This window comes from Panthera onca, chromosome F1, assembly GCF_046562875.1.
Source record: "Panthera onca isolate mPanOnc1 chromosome F1, mPanOnc1 haplotype 2, whole genome shotgun sequence".
NCBI lineage: Eukaryota > Metazoa > Chordata > Mammalia > Carnivora > Felidae > Panthera > Panthera onca.
In genome coordinates this window covers 16,696,375-16,711,463 of record NC_138355.1, presented here as the reverse complement: position 1 = coordinate 16,711,463, position 15,089 = coordinate 16,696,375, and the positions used below count along the sequence as shown (strand labels likewise).

General features: G+C 36.8%; 1 protein-coding gene and 1 pseudogene across 11 annotated transcripts in view; one reads left to right on the top strand and one right to left on the bottom strand.

Annotated features, from left to right (window-relative positions):
- Positions 1-15,089, bottom strand: part of PRRC2C (proline rich coiled-coil 2C) — a 95,817-nt gene that overhangs the window by 46,331 nt on the left and 34,397 nt on the right. For all 11 annotated transcript variants that reach the window (XM_060643506.3, XM_060643511.3, XM_060643501.3 and 8 more), the window contains exons 7-12: positions 13,627-13,709; positions 12,831-12,964; positions 12,663-12,750; positions 11,239-11,383; positions 9,427-9,480; positions 4,112-4,733 (exon numbers count right to left, since the gene is read on the bottom strand). In XM_060643506.3, the coding sequence (XP_060499489.3) occupies positions 4,112-4,733; positions 9,427-9,480; positions 11,239-11,383; positions 12,663-12,750; positions 12,831-12,964; positions 13,627-13,709 (1,126 nt within the window). The remainder of the gene's footprint in view (positions 1-4,111; positions 4,734-9,426; positions 9,481-11,238; positions 11,384-12,662; positions 12,751-12,830; positions 12,965-13,626; positions 13,710-15,089) is intronic.
- On the top strand, positions 7,502-7,671 carry LOC145713381 (U4 spliceosomal RNA; annotated as a pseudogene).

The following is a 15,089-nucleotide window of genomic DNA, read 5'->3' as shown; positions in this document are numbered from 1 at the left end:
GTGCACATGTGCATGCACGCTCGCTCTCTCTCTCAAAAATAAATATTTAAAAATAAAGAAACGAAATGTTTCAATACAATATAACCAACTAAACACAAAAGACATGAAATGACAGAAAAGGAGGGGCAAAAATGGAAAGAAGGCATATAAAAAGCTAATAATACCAAAAGATCAGAAATAAGTCCCCTCTAAGCAATATTTACTTTAAATGGACTGAATTGGACTCCAATCAAAAGACTGAGATTGTCAAAAAAGGATAAACATACATGATCTAACTATATGTTATCTGTAAGAAACTCACTTAAGATCCAAGGACAAAAAGGGATTGAAAATGAAAGTATGAACAAAGATATTCCATAGAAATAGTAACCAAAAGAGCAAGGTGGCTATACTAGTATCAGACAAGACTGGCTTTGAAATAAGTTTTACAAGACAAAGGATATTACATACAAAGGTTCAATGCAGCAAGATATAGCAATTACAAATATTTACACATATTTAATACATGTGTGTGTCTCTAACAACAGGCCATGAAAATATATGAAGTAAAATACTGAAATAGTTGAAGGGATAAACAGACTGCTCTACATTTACATTTGGACACTCAATAATGAATAGAATAACCAGACAGAAGGCAAGTTAGGAAACCAAGAAACCAACCAGATCTACCAGATCTACAGAACACTCTAACAAACAGTCAACACGTTCTTTTCAAGTGCACGTAAAACATTTTCCAAGATAGACCCTATGTTAGGCCACAAATCAATCAACTGTTCAAAGATTTAAAATGATAAATCTCATATGAAGTATTTTCTCTGACTACATACAATGAGATGAAGTTAGAAATCAAAAAGAGAAGTGAAACAGGAAAAGTCACAAACCTGTGGAAATTAGACAACACACTTTTTTTTAAGTAGGTTCCATGCCCAATATGTGGCTCGAATTCATGACCCTGAGACCAAGAAACAGTTGCATGTTCTACTAACTGAGCCAGCCAAGTGCCCCTAAACAACACACTCTTAATCAACTAAGACATCGAAGAATAAATGACAATGGAAATTAGAAAATACTTAAGATATGAATGAAAACAAAACCACAACATACCAAAGCACACAGGACATGGCAAAAGTGGTGCAAAGGGGGGATATTGATCGGTATAAATGCTTACATTAAAAAAAAGATCTTCAATCCAAAACCTAGTATTACAACGTAAGGGAAGAGAATAAGAATAAAGTAAACCCAAGGTTACTAGAAGAAAGGAAATAAAGGATCAACACAGACATCCACAACAATGAGAATAGAAAAATTGAGAAAATTAATGCAGCTAAATAGTGGGTTCTTTGAAAAGGTCAACAAAATTGATAAACCTTTAACTAGGAAGATTCAACTTATTAAAATCAGAAATAGAAATTGGGACATTACTACCGATTCTACAGAAACAAAAAGGATTATGAGAGTATTATGGACAGCTTTATACCAAAATAGGATAACCAAGATGAAATGAACAAATTCCTAAAAACATAAACTTTGTAGTCCCTAGTATACTAATAACGTATGACCTAAAAAAGAAATTACGAAAACAATTCCATTTATAATAGCATCAAAAAATATAAAATGCTTAAGAATGAAGCATGGAGGTGAAAGATTTGCACAATGAAAACTACAAAATATTGCTTAAAGAAATTAAAGAAGACATAAATGGAAACACATCCCATGTTCACAGATTGGAAGACTTAACATTGTTAACATTATCAATACCACCCAAAGCAACCTACTCTCAAAATCTTAATGGCATTCTTTACAGAAGTAGAAACACCCATCCTAAAATTCACATAGAACCTCAGGGAACCCAGAATAGCCAAAACCATCATGAAAAAAAAGGTAACAAAGATGGAAGACTCACATACCTGGATCTAAAAGTATACTATAAATAAATAAATAAATAAATAAATAAATAAATAAATAAATAAATAAAAGTATATTAGAGGGGTGCCTGGGTGGCTTAGGTAAGTGTCGGACTGCTTTTTTATGTTTGTTTGTTTATTTTAAGAGAGAAAACAGAGAGCACTCCCATGTGAGCATGAGCAGGGGAGAGGAAGGCAGAGGGAGGGACAGAATCCCAAGCAGGCTCTGTGCTGTCAGCATGACATGGGGCTCAACCCCACAAATCGTGAGATCATGACCTGAGCTAACAAGTGTCATATGCTTAACCAACTAAGCCACCCAGGGGCCCCAAGTGTCTTAACTCTTGATTTTGGCTCAGGTCAAGATCCCAGGGTCATGGGTTTGATGGACTCCATCCTGAGCATGAAGCCTGCTTAAGATTTTCTCTTTCCTCCCTCTGCCCCTCTCTCCCACTCACATGTTCTCTCTCTTTGAAATAAAATAAAAATAAAAGCATACAGTAGTAAAAACAGTATGATACTAGCATAAAGTCAGGCAGAAAGGCCAATGGGAAAGAACTGAGACCCCAAAATAAACCATCGCATACATGGTTGAACGATTTTAGAAAAGGCTGCCAAGACCATTCAATGGGGGGAAAGAACAGTCTTTTCAGCAAATGGTACTGGGAAAACTGAATATCCACATGCAAATGAATAAAGCTGTACCCTTACCTAACAAAATGTACAAAACTGAACTCAAAATAGGTCAAAGATGTAAATTTAAGACAAAGCTATAAAACCCTTAGAAGAAAACACAGCAAAAGCTTCATATTAGATTTGGCCATGACTTTTTAGACTTCATGCCAAAGGCAGAGACAACAAAAAAATAGACGGATTTCATGAAAATTTTAAAGGTTTTTGCGTGAAAAGAATATCCAGAGTGAAAAGGCAACCTATGTAAAGAGAGATGATATTGCCATATCACATATCTGATAAGGGATTAACATCTAGAATGTATAGCCAACTCCTAAAACTTAACAATCTGATTCAAAAATGGACAAATGACTTGAACATTTCTCCAAAGATATACAACTGGCCAACACACACACGAAAAGATAATAATATGTGGCATCACTAACTGGGAAAAGGCACGGCGAAACTACAATGAGATACCACCTCATACTCATTAGAAGGCTACTATCAAAAAAATCCCAGAAAGTAACAGATGTTGGCAAGGACATGGAGAAACTGGAACCCTTGTAAACTGTTGGTGGGAATATAAAATGGTGCATTTGATGTGAAAAACAGTATAGTAGTTCCTCCAAAAATTAAAAATAGAATTCCCAGATAATACAGCAATTCCACTTGAGTATATAATCAAAAGAAATGAAAGCAGGGTCTCAACAAGGTATTTGTATACTCACATTCACAGGAGTATTCAAAATAGGTAAAATATGGGATCAACCAAAGTGTCCATCAACGGATAAACAGAGAAACAAAATGTGGTATACATAGGTAATAGATTATAGCCTTAAAGAGGAAGAAAATTCTGCAATAACTTTAATATGGAAGAACCTTGAAGACATTATGCTACGTGAAATAAGCCCATCACAAAAAAGACAAATACTGTAGGGTTTTGTGCATCTGAGGCACTGAGAACAGTCAACATCAGAGACAGAAATCAGAATAGGGGTTGCCAGGGGCTGAAGAGAAAGGTGAATAGGGACCTGCTGTTTAATAGTACAGAGTTTCAGTTTTACAAGATGCAAAGAATTCGGGAGATGGATGGATGGTGGTGATGGCTGCACAACACTATGAATGTATTTAATACCACTAAACTGTACAGCTAAAAATTGTTAAGATGGTAAATTTTATGTTACATATATTTTACCATAATAAAACAAACTGAGGAAAAAAGGATAATAAAGTATCCAATAAAATTCAACTTCTATTTAAAAAAAAAACTCAATCACTCTCATCTGGATTACAGACCTGTATTAAAAATACACAGGGGTGTCTGGGTGGCTCAGGTGGTTAAACATCTGACTCTTAGTTGCGGACCATGTTTATAAGTTCAAGCCCCATGCCAGGCTCTGAGCTGACAGTGTGGAGTCTGCTTGGGATTCTGTCTCCAAAATAAATAAACTTAAAAAAAATACACAAACATCCACACCAGAGGTAATATGAAGCCTCGTAAGTTTCTATAAGAACAAACAAGACTAGCATACCTTTACTACAGGTGTTTTCACTTTCTGGTTTCTCTACCACAGGCTCTAAAGTAGGTTCTTTGTGTTCGATTTTCTCCTCCACTTTCTCCCTTTCTTTCTTCTCCGACTCACATTCTTTGTCCTGTTCCTTGATCTTTTGCAGTTCTTTTTCCTTTTCCTGCTGCCGTTCCAGTTCTTTCTCTTTTTCTTGCTTTCTTTCCTTTTCCATTTCTCTCTGTTTTTCCTGCTCTCTCTCCAGTTCTTTCTCCTTCTCCTGTTGCCTCTCCCTTTCTTTTTCCCTCTCCTTCTCTCGCTCCCGTTCCTGTTCTTTTTCAAGTTCTTTCTCGCGCTCTCTTTCTTTTTCTCGCTCCCTTTCTCTAATCTCCTCTGGAGATGGCTGTTTGTCCACTATGCCAAGCTTTTCATCCAACCGTTTCAGTTTCTCTGCACACGCTGCCTTCCTTTGCTCTTCCATTCTTCGCTCTTCCTCTTCGCGCCGTTTCCGAGCACGTTCCACTGCGGCAGAAAGTTCTGACTGCTGTCTTCTTCTTTGCTTCCATATTTCATCTTCATCCGGTACTTGCTGCTTGGCGGGGAAAGGGCCTGGTCTTCCAGGTACTGCCTGTCGGTCTGGAGGAGGATGCTGCAACATTATGATAAATTATCAGGTGAATATGACAAATCTATTTCCGACCAACACTGGACTTCTGACATGAAGGGGGCAGGAAAAACTCCACAAAATGTCACAACTATTCCTGATAAAACACGCACAGTAAAATGCAAACAAGAAGCAACATGGGAAAAATATTAAATTCAGAAAATTCCCCAAACTAAGACCAGAATAATTAATCTAGCCATCTAACATTTATTGCGCATGCACCTATTTCTTGTGGCAGACATTACTGCTCACTCAGAATTTGTTGAATAAAATTAGAAGCTGTCACAACATGAATTTCAAAATCTAAATTTAGACACAAAGGAAATTTAGAATGTGAGCACTTTTCAGAGCACCAACTGTCAGAGATGGAATGCCTAAGGAGGGAGAAAAGTCCATAAAGATGCAAAACTGTGTCACATGAGCCCTGAGAATATAAAGGTACCATTACAGGGAAAAAACACACCCAGAGACGCTAGGTGAAGAAGAGGAGACCCCCCTACTGCTGACATGTCAAAGGAGGGAAGATTCCTAGAAATCAGCCTGCACAGATAGAATTTTCTACCTTTAAACTGAAAGATCTAGAAACGCATACCTAGAACCCATAGTGAAATGTGGGAGATCCCGTGAGAGATTTTTATGTTTTAATGATTTACGTTTCAATCGATGTGTTCTAAAACCACTACAGTCACTGCCAGCAACTATGCAGAAATAAGCAAAATAAAAAGAGCACCTGAAAGTCTGAAATATTAAGGAGCTAAAAAAAAAACTGTCTTAAAAATACTGATTTTAGTACCTAGTAGGGTAAAGAAACCCTAAAAACCATGTAACCAGTCAGAATCCTCACAAACGAGAAAATAATGGTACAACAAAAACACTGGGCTATATAAAAAAAATATGATCCGGACTCTATCATTTGCTAACAGTGCTGACTTAGGCAAACCACTTTATCTTTCTGGTGTTTAGTTACTTCATCTCCAGCTCAGAGATGAGCTTCAAACATAAAATTATACAAAAGTACCTACTTCACGCAGTAAACTTAAAGAACAATCATTTTTTAAAAAGCAACTTCATTGAAATAGAATTCACATAAAATGTGAGGCACATATTTTAAATGCAGGTCGGAGGAGTAGGGACAAATGATACACTTGTGTAACTACTGTCCCGATCAAGACACACAGCATTTCTGGGGTGCATGGGTGGTTCAGTTGGTTAAGTGTCCGACTTCAGCTCAGGTCATGATCTCACAGTTTAAGTGTTCGAGTCTCACACTGGGCTCTCTTTGCTGTCAGCATAGAGCCCGCTTCGGATCCTCTGTCCCTCTCTCTCTGCCCCTCCCCCACTTGTACACACACACTCTAAAAAATAAACACTGGGGCGCCTCGGGGGGCTCACTGGGTTGAGCGTCCAACTTCGGCTCAGGTCATGATCTCACAGTTCGTGAGTTCGAACCCCGCGTCAGGCTCTGTGCTGACAACTCACAGCCTGGAGCCTGCTTCGGATTCTGCGTCTCCCTCTCTCTCTGCCCCTCCCCTGCTTGTGCTCTCTCAAAAATAAACAAACATTAAAAAATTAAAATAAATAAATAAAATAAAACAAACACTTAAAAAAAAAAAGAGAGAACATTTCTTCACTCCTCTGTCAGGACAGTGCCCCTGACCCCAAAAAACCACTGGTCTACTTCTTGCAGCATAGAGCAGTTTTACCTTTCCTAGAGTTTCATATATATGGATATATCAAGTTATATTTTCTTTTGTGCCTGGCTTCTTGTGCTCAGGATGATAGTTCTGAGGTGTCCATCAGTAATGTGGTCCATTCTATTGCTGGACAATATTCCATCATAGGCACATCACTTCATGTGGGACGGACACATGGACTGCTTCTAGCTTTTTAACTATGAATAAACAGCTATGGACATTCATGCCTAAGTCTTTGTGTAAATGTATGTGCTTTCATTTCTCTTGGATAAATACCAAGGAGTGAAACTGCCAGAGTCATGTGTTATGTATGTGTTTCACTACATAAGACACTGTCAAAATGTTTTTCAAAGTGATTACAAGATTTTACAGCCCCGCCAGCAACATACGAGGGTGCTAGCTGCTTTATACCCTCACCGACATTTCATGTCACCAGCCTTTTAAATTTTGGATCCATAATAAAATCTCACTGGGGTTTTTTTTTATTTAAAAAAAAAAATTTTTTTTTAACGTTTATTTATTTTTGAGACAGAGACAGAGCATGAACAGAGGAGGGTCAGAGGGAGGGAGACACAGAATCTGAAAGAGGCTCCAGGCTCTGAGCTGTCAGCACAGAGCCCGACGCGGGGCTCGAACTCACGGACCGCGAGATCATGACCTGAGCCGAAGTCAGCTGCTTAACCGACTGAGCCACCCAGGCGCCCCTCACTGGGGTTTTAATTTGCATTTCCCTGGTGGTAAAACGATACTGAACATCTTGAGGCGCCTGGGTGGCTCAGGTGGTTAGGCATCCTACTCTTGATTTCAGCTCAGGTCATGATCTCACGATTGTAAGATTGAGCCCTGCGTTGGGCGTGGAGACTTCTTACTTAAGACGGTCTTTCTGCTCCTTTGCCCCTCTCCTGCTTGCACACTCGCTCTCAAAAAGAAAATCAAAAAAACAAAAAACTGAACATCTTTTCATGTGGTTATTGGCCATCTGTAGATCTCGTTTTGTGAAGTGAACGTTCGAATCATCTTGTTGGGCTATTTGTCTTATTATTAGTTATAAAGGGTTTTAGCTTTGCGCAGTGGCAGTATCGTAGCCAATGAGGTTTATCCGAGGCGCGATTATTGCTAATTGAAAACTATTAGTTATAAAGGGTTTTGTTTTGTTTTAAATATATCCCAGTACACGTTCTTGGTCAAATGTATTATTAATATTTTGTAGGACATATTTTTTCATTGTCTTAGAGATGTTTTTCAAAGTCTAACTGACATTATTTTTTTCTTTCTAATTCATGCATCCTGCGTCTTATCTAAGACCATCTTTGTTGGTCCAAGTTTAAAGACTTTCTTCTACATTTTCCTCTAGAGGTTAGTTTTAGCTTGTGTGTATATAAAAATACTATAAAGAGCATTCAGTGGTTCAAAGGAAAATGGTGAAGATGATGGTGACGGTTGTGGTAGATATACCTATCACATAGGGTGATCACGGAAGGCCTCTGAAGTGGTCACACCTGAGCAAAGATTTTGGTCAGAAGAAGAACCTCTGGAAAACATTCCTCTAGTTAGAGGGAACAGCAAATAAAATGTATGTTTTCGGTGCTTCAATAAACCGTGTGCGGCAAGAACAGAGAGAAAAGTAAGTAAGATCAGGAGAGTAGACAGAGACCTTAAAGACCACTGGAAGGACCTAAGCAAGAAATCACTGATCTAACATATATAGTTTTCAAGGATTATATCTACTATAGAATTTAGGATGGGGGTGGCAGGTAAGCAGGCAACAGGAGTGGAAAATAAGACCTATTAGGAACCTACTGTGGTAGTTCAAATGAAATATAACAGACGGTAGTGAGTACTCAGTGTAGGAATATATTCCAAAGATAGGGATGCCATAATTTGCTGATACATATAGGCTGGATGTATGATAAAAAAGAAAGATGATTTGTGAGTGACTTCTAGGTTTCAACCTGAGCAAATGGGTAAATGATAATGCCATTGCCTAAGATGGGAGGCCCAGGGAAGAAGCAGGGCCGTACGTTTATATGGGGGTGGGAGGTGTTATTACTGTTGTTACAGTTTGGACATACCTATCAGAAATCCAAGTGGTGATGCTGAATTGATCACTAAATACATGATTCTTAAAGTTAGGGTAGAGCTTTAAGGGCTATAGATACATGTATCTGAGTACCACCAGCACATAGATGAGATCCCCCAGGGAAAGGATATGGCTAGAGAAAGGAATGACAACACAGCCCTTAACCCTCCAACACCCAAAGGTACTAAAGGCCCAGAAGAAATACAAATTGAAGAGAACAAAATAGTGTGATGGCTCAAAAGTTTAAAAAAAAAAAAAAAGAAAAAAAAAAGTCTTTCAAGAAGGACGGAGAGGTTAACCTTGCCAAGAGCTACGGAGATTAAGTAAAATGAAGACAAGAGAAGTGGATTCAGCAAGATGGAAATCATTACCGACCTTCATAATAATAGTTTCAAAGGTACAGCGATAGATGAAAAAGCTTGACTGTTAAGGGTTAATGAGAAAGTGAAGATATTAAGTGTAAATTACTCACTAAGACAGTTTTGCCATGAAGGAAAACAGGGAAATGGGGTAGAAACTACAAGGAGATGGAGGGCAGTGAGAGTCAAGGGATGGGTTATTTTCTTAACAGTTTTTTTAAGATGAGAGACAATATTACCAGTAAGTGACAGAAGAGGGGATCAAGGGAACAAGTAGAAGGGCTGTGCTTAGTAGTGAGGACAGGAAGGGCACTGAAAAGGGAAAATGGTTGCTTCTCGTTTCTTAGTGAAATTAGGAGCATGCTTATTAGTTGAGAATGAAGAGTAGCGGAAAAAAGAGGAAGAAGACACGTGAGAGCTAACAAGGTAAAATCTGTAACTGTTTCATAAAAGTTATACATAAGAAACAAACACTGAAATCTTACCATTAAAATAAGTAAAATCAAATAATTCATACAGACCATTAAGAAGAGTTTAAGATTTACCTGTTGTGCAAGCAATTTTGGAGGTGGCGGCAGGTGTGAAGACGGTCCACGTTCCTATTATAAAGATGAGGACAATTACAAACTAATCAGATAAAAGAGATCTACTGGAAATATTTCTGAACATACTCAATTTTTTCAGGACTACAAGATTGCAAAAAGTAAGCCATTTTCATCCTTTTCTCTTTTTCAATAAAAATACACTACTCACTGCAAAATAACTTTATATTCTATAAAATCACTTTGCTACTTTAACATGATTAGAACCTCAAATGAACTTTGCAGAAAGAAGAATTTTAGTGTATAAATTCTAAAATTCTACCACAAGTGATGTGGCTATGAAGTATGCCTCCAATTTTATCACTTTATTTATGTTAGCCCTTTTCTTTTTCTGAATTTTTTTCCTAATGACAAACTAAATGTATGCGATTTACCTAAAGAAAAGAAACATCTAAAACATATCAGAACTAAATATGATACACAGACTATTCACTTGCTAATACATGCATCAGTGTCACAAACACACACAAAACATCAAGACATCAAGATATGGTATATGACATTCCTCTATTCTTACAACTATCACTCTCCATGTTAAGCCAGTAAGTTAAAAATCACACAAAACACGAATTTTATTAGAAACAGAACAAAAAAAACCTTGAAAAATCCTTTTTAAGAATTCACAAATTTACTCCCCAATGGCTAACCACTGCGTTAAGAATCAAATTCAGGAGGATGGGCTAAATGGGTAAGGGGCATTAAGAAAGACACCTGTTGGGATGAGCACTGGTTATACACAGGGGATGAATCACTGGAATCTACTCCTAAAATCACTGTTGCACTATATGCTAAGTTGGATGTACATTAAAATTGTAACTAATTAATTTAAAGCAGAATAAAATTCAAGCTTCCTTGTATAGCATACACTTATCAACTGTTACACAGCTCTCCAACTCCTCTCCTGTATCAAATTACTGGGGACTTCTAGAATGTGCCAAGCTTTCTCATGCTCCTTTACTCTGAACATGTTACCATTGCTTGAAATGTCTCTCTTCCCTTTGTTTACTGGCTAATTCTCACTTCAAGTACCAAGTCTTCTGCAAAATCTTTTCCAGAGAATTCTCTAAGAGCTCATTATGTACGCTGTCATGCCACTTATCACACTGTATTGCAACCAATGTCTGCTGTCTTTTCTCTTTGTTTTACAGAGACTGTTAACTACCTACTTCTACCTCCTTGAAGGGACCAGATCCTCCATAGGTTGCATATGAATTCAACAAATACATGCTGAGTACATTATGAGTTAAGTGACTCTCTGGATGACAGCCCTTTATTATTCCCAGCTTACAATGCATTTTTTGCTATGTCTCGAAGTAGGATCAAGTGTATCTGTTTACCCACATATTTCCTTGAACAATGTTCTTTAAAATGACTCACACTTAATAGAATTCTCTACTCCTTATGTGTTATTTCCCTATTCCGCATACTATTTCACATGAATACTGACTAGGATTTACCAAGTATTTAGTAAAGCATAAAGCACTTAGCAATGTTAGTTTGGAAAAACAGTTTATCCCTCCATTTTGATACGGCCAAGCTGTTATAAGGGAAAAAAAGTTAAACTTTAGTTTCTACGTGATAATTTTAGCTACTATATTGACAATTCCTGTTAAGATGCAAAAAAATTATGGTTTAGATCTAAACTATTCAAGACAAAATATAGTTTCCTTTTCCTAATTCTTCTTTCAACTTCATAATTACAAGATTAATTCAACCAAAGCATATGCAGTGACAAGGATCCTGAGTTCAACACACCTGATTAAATGAGGGTCCCTTCCCGTAGGGACCTTTTGATATTGACGGCTGGGCAGGTACCTGAGAAGACGATTTAGTGTTGCAAGCTTCATCTGCTTCTTTTCGGTTTTCAGTGTTTTCAGAGGCTTTTGAACCTTGATCCTCACTGAGGAATCAAAAATCCAGATGAAATAAAAAAGTTAAGTGGATAGACTATACCATAAGTAAAAGCATTTTATCTATATAAAAAAGACTGTTTCCTATGGTTTTAGTGTGAGACAGGGGGAGTATATCCAAGAATGAGATCATTTTGTGACCTGGTGGTGCTAATTCATTCAATCCGTAAACATACACCGTGTATCTTTAATAGATCTCTAATGTGTTAGTAACTGGGCTTGCCCAGTTTATTACCACAAGGTATAAAGTACAGTAGAGTAGTTGTCAAATACGGACATACAACTTGAAATATAACCTGGCAAATCAATTATAATCCCACCATTTTCTATCACCTCCACCCCAAAAGCCTCTCTCATCTAAATGCAACCAAACAGGGGTGACTGGGTGGCTCAGTTGGTTAAGGGTCCGACTTTGGCTCAGGTCATGATCTCTCAGTCTGTGAGTCTGGGCCTTGTGTCCAGCTCTATGCTGACAGCTCAGAGCCTGGAGCCTGCTTCAGATTCTGTGTCCCCATGTCTCTCTCTCTCTCTCTCAAAATAAACATTTTTTTTTTAAATTAAAAAAAAAAATAAATAAATGTAACCAAAAAATATTATAATTAATACCTGTATTCTAGTTTACTCTGATTTAATGAAAGAGATAAGTCAAACTATGGCATTTTTTAAAATCACAAGTTCCAGGCAGCTCACAACTGATCATGAAACAGGAGTGTATCATAATGCCATGGCTAAAAAACTATACCAATATGTGCATGCAAGCTCCTTATATTTTAAGAGCCTGATTTTTATGTTACATAACCCATATATTTCTGACTGTGATGCCCCTATGTTAGAGAAGAGAGTAAAAGCTCTCATTGTCTTAACTGAAATGCTGCTTGAAATTAAAAACAAAAAAATCAAAGACTTGATTAAAGCAGCTGTAGTAACCCAAGTTATTTTTCTCCAATTTTGGAAATATGAATCAGTTCGAGCAAGTAACAAGTTGGAAATGGTCCCTGATGCTGTCTTTCTAAGTACCTCCGACTAAACATCTTTTTTTCTAAATGTGTATTTTATTTAGAAACATCAAAGTTTAATTCCTTCATTAGCTGTACTTTAAAAAAATTTTTTGGCTTGTTAGTCACCTTCCCAGTCAGTATATTCTTGGAGTAGAATGTAGAAAACTTATACAAAAAGAATAAATACCTATTAATGAAGCCTCTCTGCGTGAATGGATGTTGTATCAACGAATTCATACTGTTGCTTGCGGAAGGTATCACAACAGCTTACCTGCTATTTTCTTTAGGGCTACTACTTCCTTGCTCATCGTCATCGCTGAAATTCAGCTGTTCTGTATAATCTACTTCCATCTGAGCACCTATTAAATTAAAGAAAACTTAGACTGACTGTTTAAAAACATCTAAAAACTAAAAATGCTTAATTAATTTTGCCTCTTACCTGCCCAACCTTCATCAGCTTCAGCATCGAGGTTATCAAATTTATCAAGCTCCTTTAGTTCTGATGCGCTAAGGATGGAGGGGCGTTCAGGCTCAGAGGCCCATGAAGGAGGCGGGCCCCTTCCTCGAAGGCCTCTAATGAACAAAAGGTGATGAGGGGAAAGGATACAAAGTTTTAATGCTTCTAAATTAGGCAAATATGAAAAGACTGGAATTTCATTTTAATTCAACATTAATGTTTTCCACACCATGATATACACAAAATATTTTGCACTGGGCATGTGTATGAGAAATTTCTAATGTATGTATGTATGTAAATTTAGGACAATATTTGATACAGTTTTTTTGTAAGTATTTAATATTAGACAGTGGGCTTTTTATCACCAAAAATATTTAAAACACAATAAATATGTTAAAGAATAATATGTCTAAGACACACTAATATCAAAATGAAGAATTTTAAGAAAAATCATCAATAAGAAAAATGCTCAAGTCTTACGCTTGGCAAAAAAAGGGGGTGGAGAAAATGGGAGGTCATTAATATCATGGAAAGAAAAAGGGATAAATGTAAGTGTCACATCTTTGTGATGATTTCCAGTTTTCAGAATCTTATGTCAATTAACGTTTTAGAAGAATAAAGCATTTGTGTTCTGTCTTATAAAGGTCAATTATTTGTTCCTGGAAATTGTACTGTGAGATCAAAATAATGAATCAATAATCATCACGACTCACTCAAACTACAGAAAATCTTAATGAGCGTATGTGCCTTGGCAACTTTAATCATTTAATAGCCTTACTTGTTCGTTTCAGATAAAGAAGGCGGAAACCTCAGAGGACCATGAAGAGGAGGATAAGCCATCCTCGGATACTGCTGAAACATCTGTATGAAGGAAACAAAATTGATAAATTTTTTAACCAAGTTATATATATATGTGTGTGTACATACAGATATGTATATATACATAAAGATCACTCTACCTAAACCAGAGATTATAATTTATAGAAAGAAAGGTTAAAATAAACTATACTGTGAAAAATCAGTTTTATTGGCTAGTATATAAATCATCATTCACCCTTAACAATATGCCATCTGTAAGACTACTGCTTGCACCAAGGCTTTACAAATAAAGGTAGTAACTAGGGACATATCCTACAAAGAGCTTCTGTTATCCCATTAACAAAATTACATAAATAATTATATACGGACACAAAAAACCTAAAAAGACAACATGCATGCACCCCAGAGAATTGCAAAGCCTTAACCAAGTAGAAATATTTGAAAGGAAACAATGTGAGACTTCACTGCAATGGAGGAGTAGACTTATTGAAGGCCGATTTCTTGGTAAAGGGAAACTCCGTTCAGATAAAAATATCATCCACAACCCAAGAGAGTGAGGAAGGAGGTGGGTAGGGAGCTACTTGGGAGATTTTCTATGGGTAGGACATAGGTGAATTTTGATTCAAGTTATTATATAGTCATCACAAACTGAGGCCCAAAGATGATGCTCTCTATGGGAACTTGGATTTGAAAGCTAAGTTTAGGAAAAGTTGTAAGATAGATTATGAAGACACATCATGAGGGATTTATCTTATGATATGAAAAGGAAGATAAGATGTCAAGGGGTGCTTATAACCAGGTCAAAATATTTATAAGAAAGAAAAGAGGAAGAAAGAGAGATAAAGAGAGAGGCAGGCAAACAGACTGTATTACCTTAAAATATATAATCTATATTCTGAGACATATTAGCTTTTCTTAAAAAAAAAAAAAAAAAGTTAGGTGCAGAAATTACTTTGTACTTGAAGAAAGGCTATGTTTATATGATCATGTTGTCCAAAGAAGAAATTTCTAAGTAGGGTTAGAGCAAAGTTAATTAAGTTAAGCACAGCAGCTGAAGCTCAAATGGAAAGCTTTTTGTCTGGGGAATACTCTGGAGAATTTTCAGTTACATCATCCTGTATTGAAGTTAGTGAAAACACTGCTGGAGGCAAATGTTCATAGGTAAAGTTTTATTAGATCTCTCTTCTGCTAATTAGTCAGGCATAGAGATTAATTTCATGTGGTATTAAATGTTTAAAATTTAGGTACTTGCCACAAAATTAATTGTATAAACAATCTTTAAATTCTCAATATATAGTAATTATTTTTAATGTTTATTTATTTTTGAGAGAGAGAGAGAGGGATGGAGCGAGCATGCGCACGCACAAGCAAGGAGGGGCAGAGAGAGAGAGAGAGAGAGAGAGAGAGAGAGAGAAACTCAAA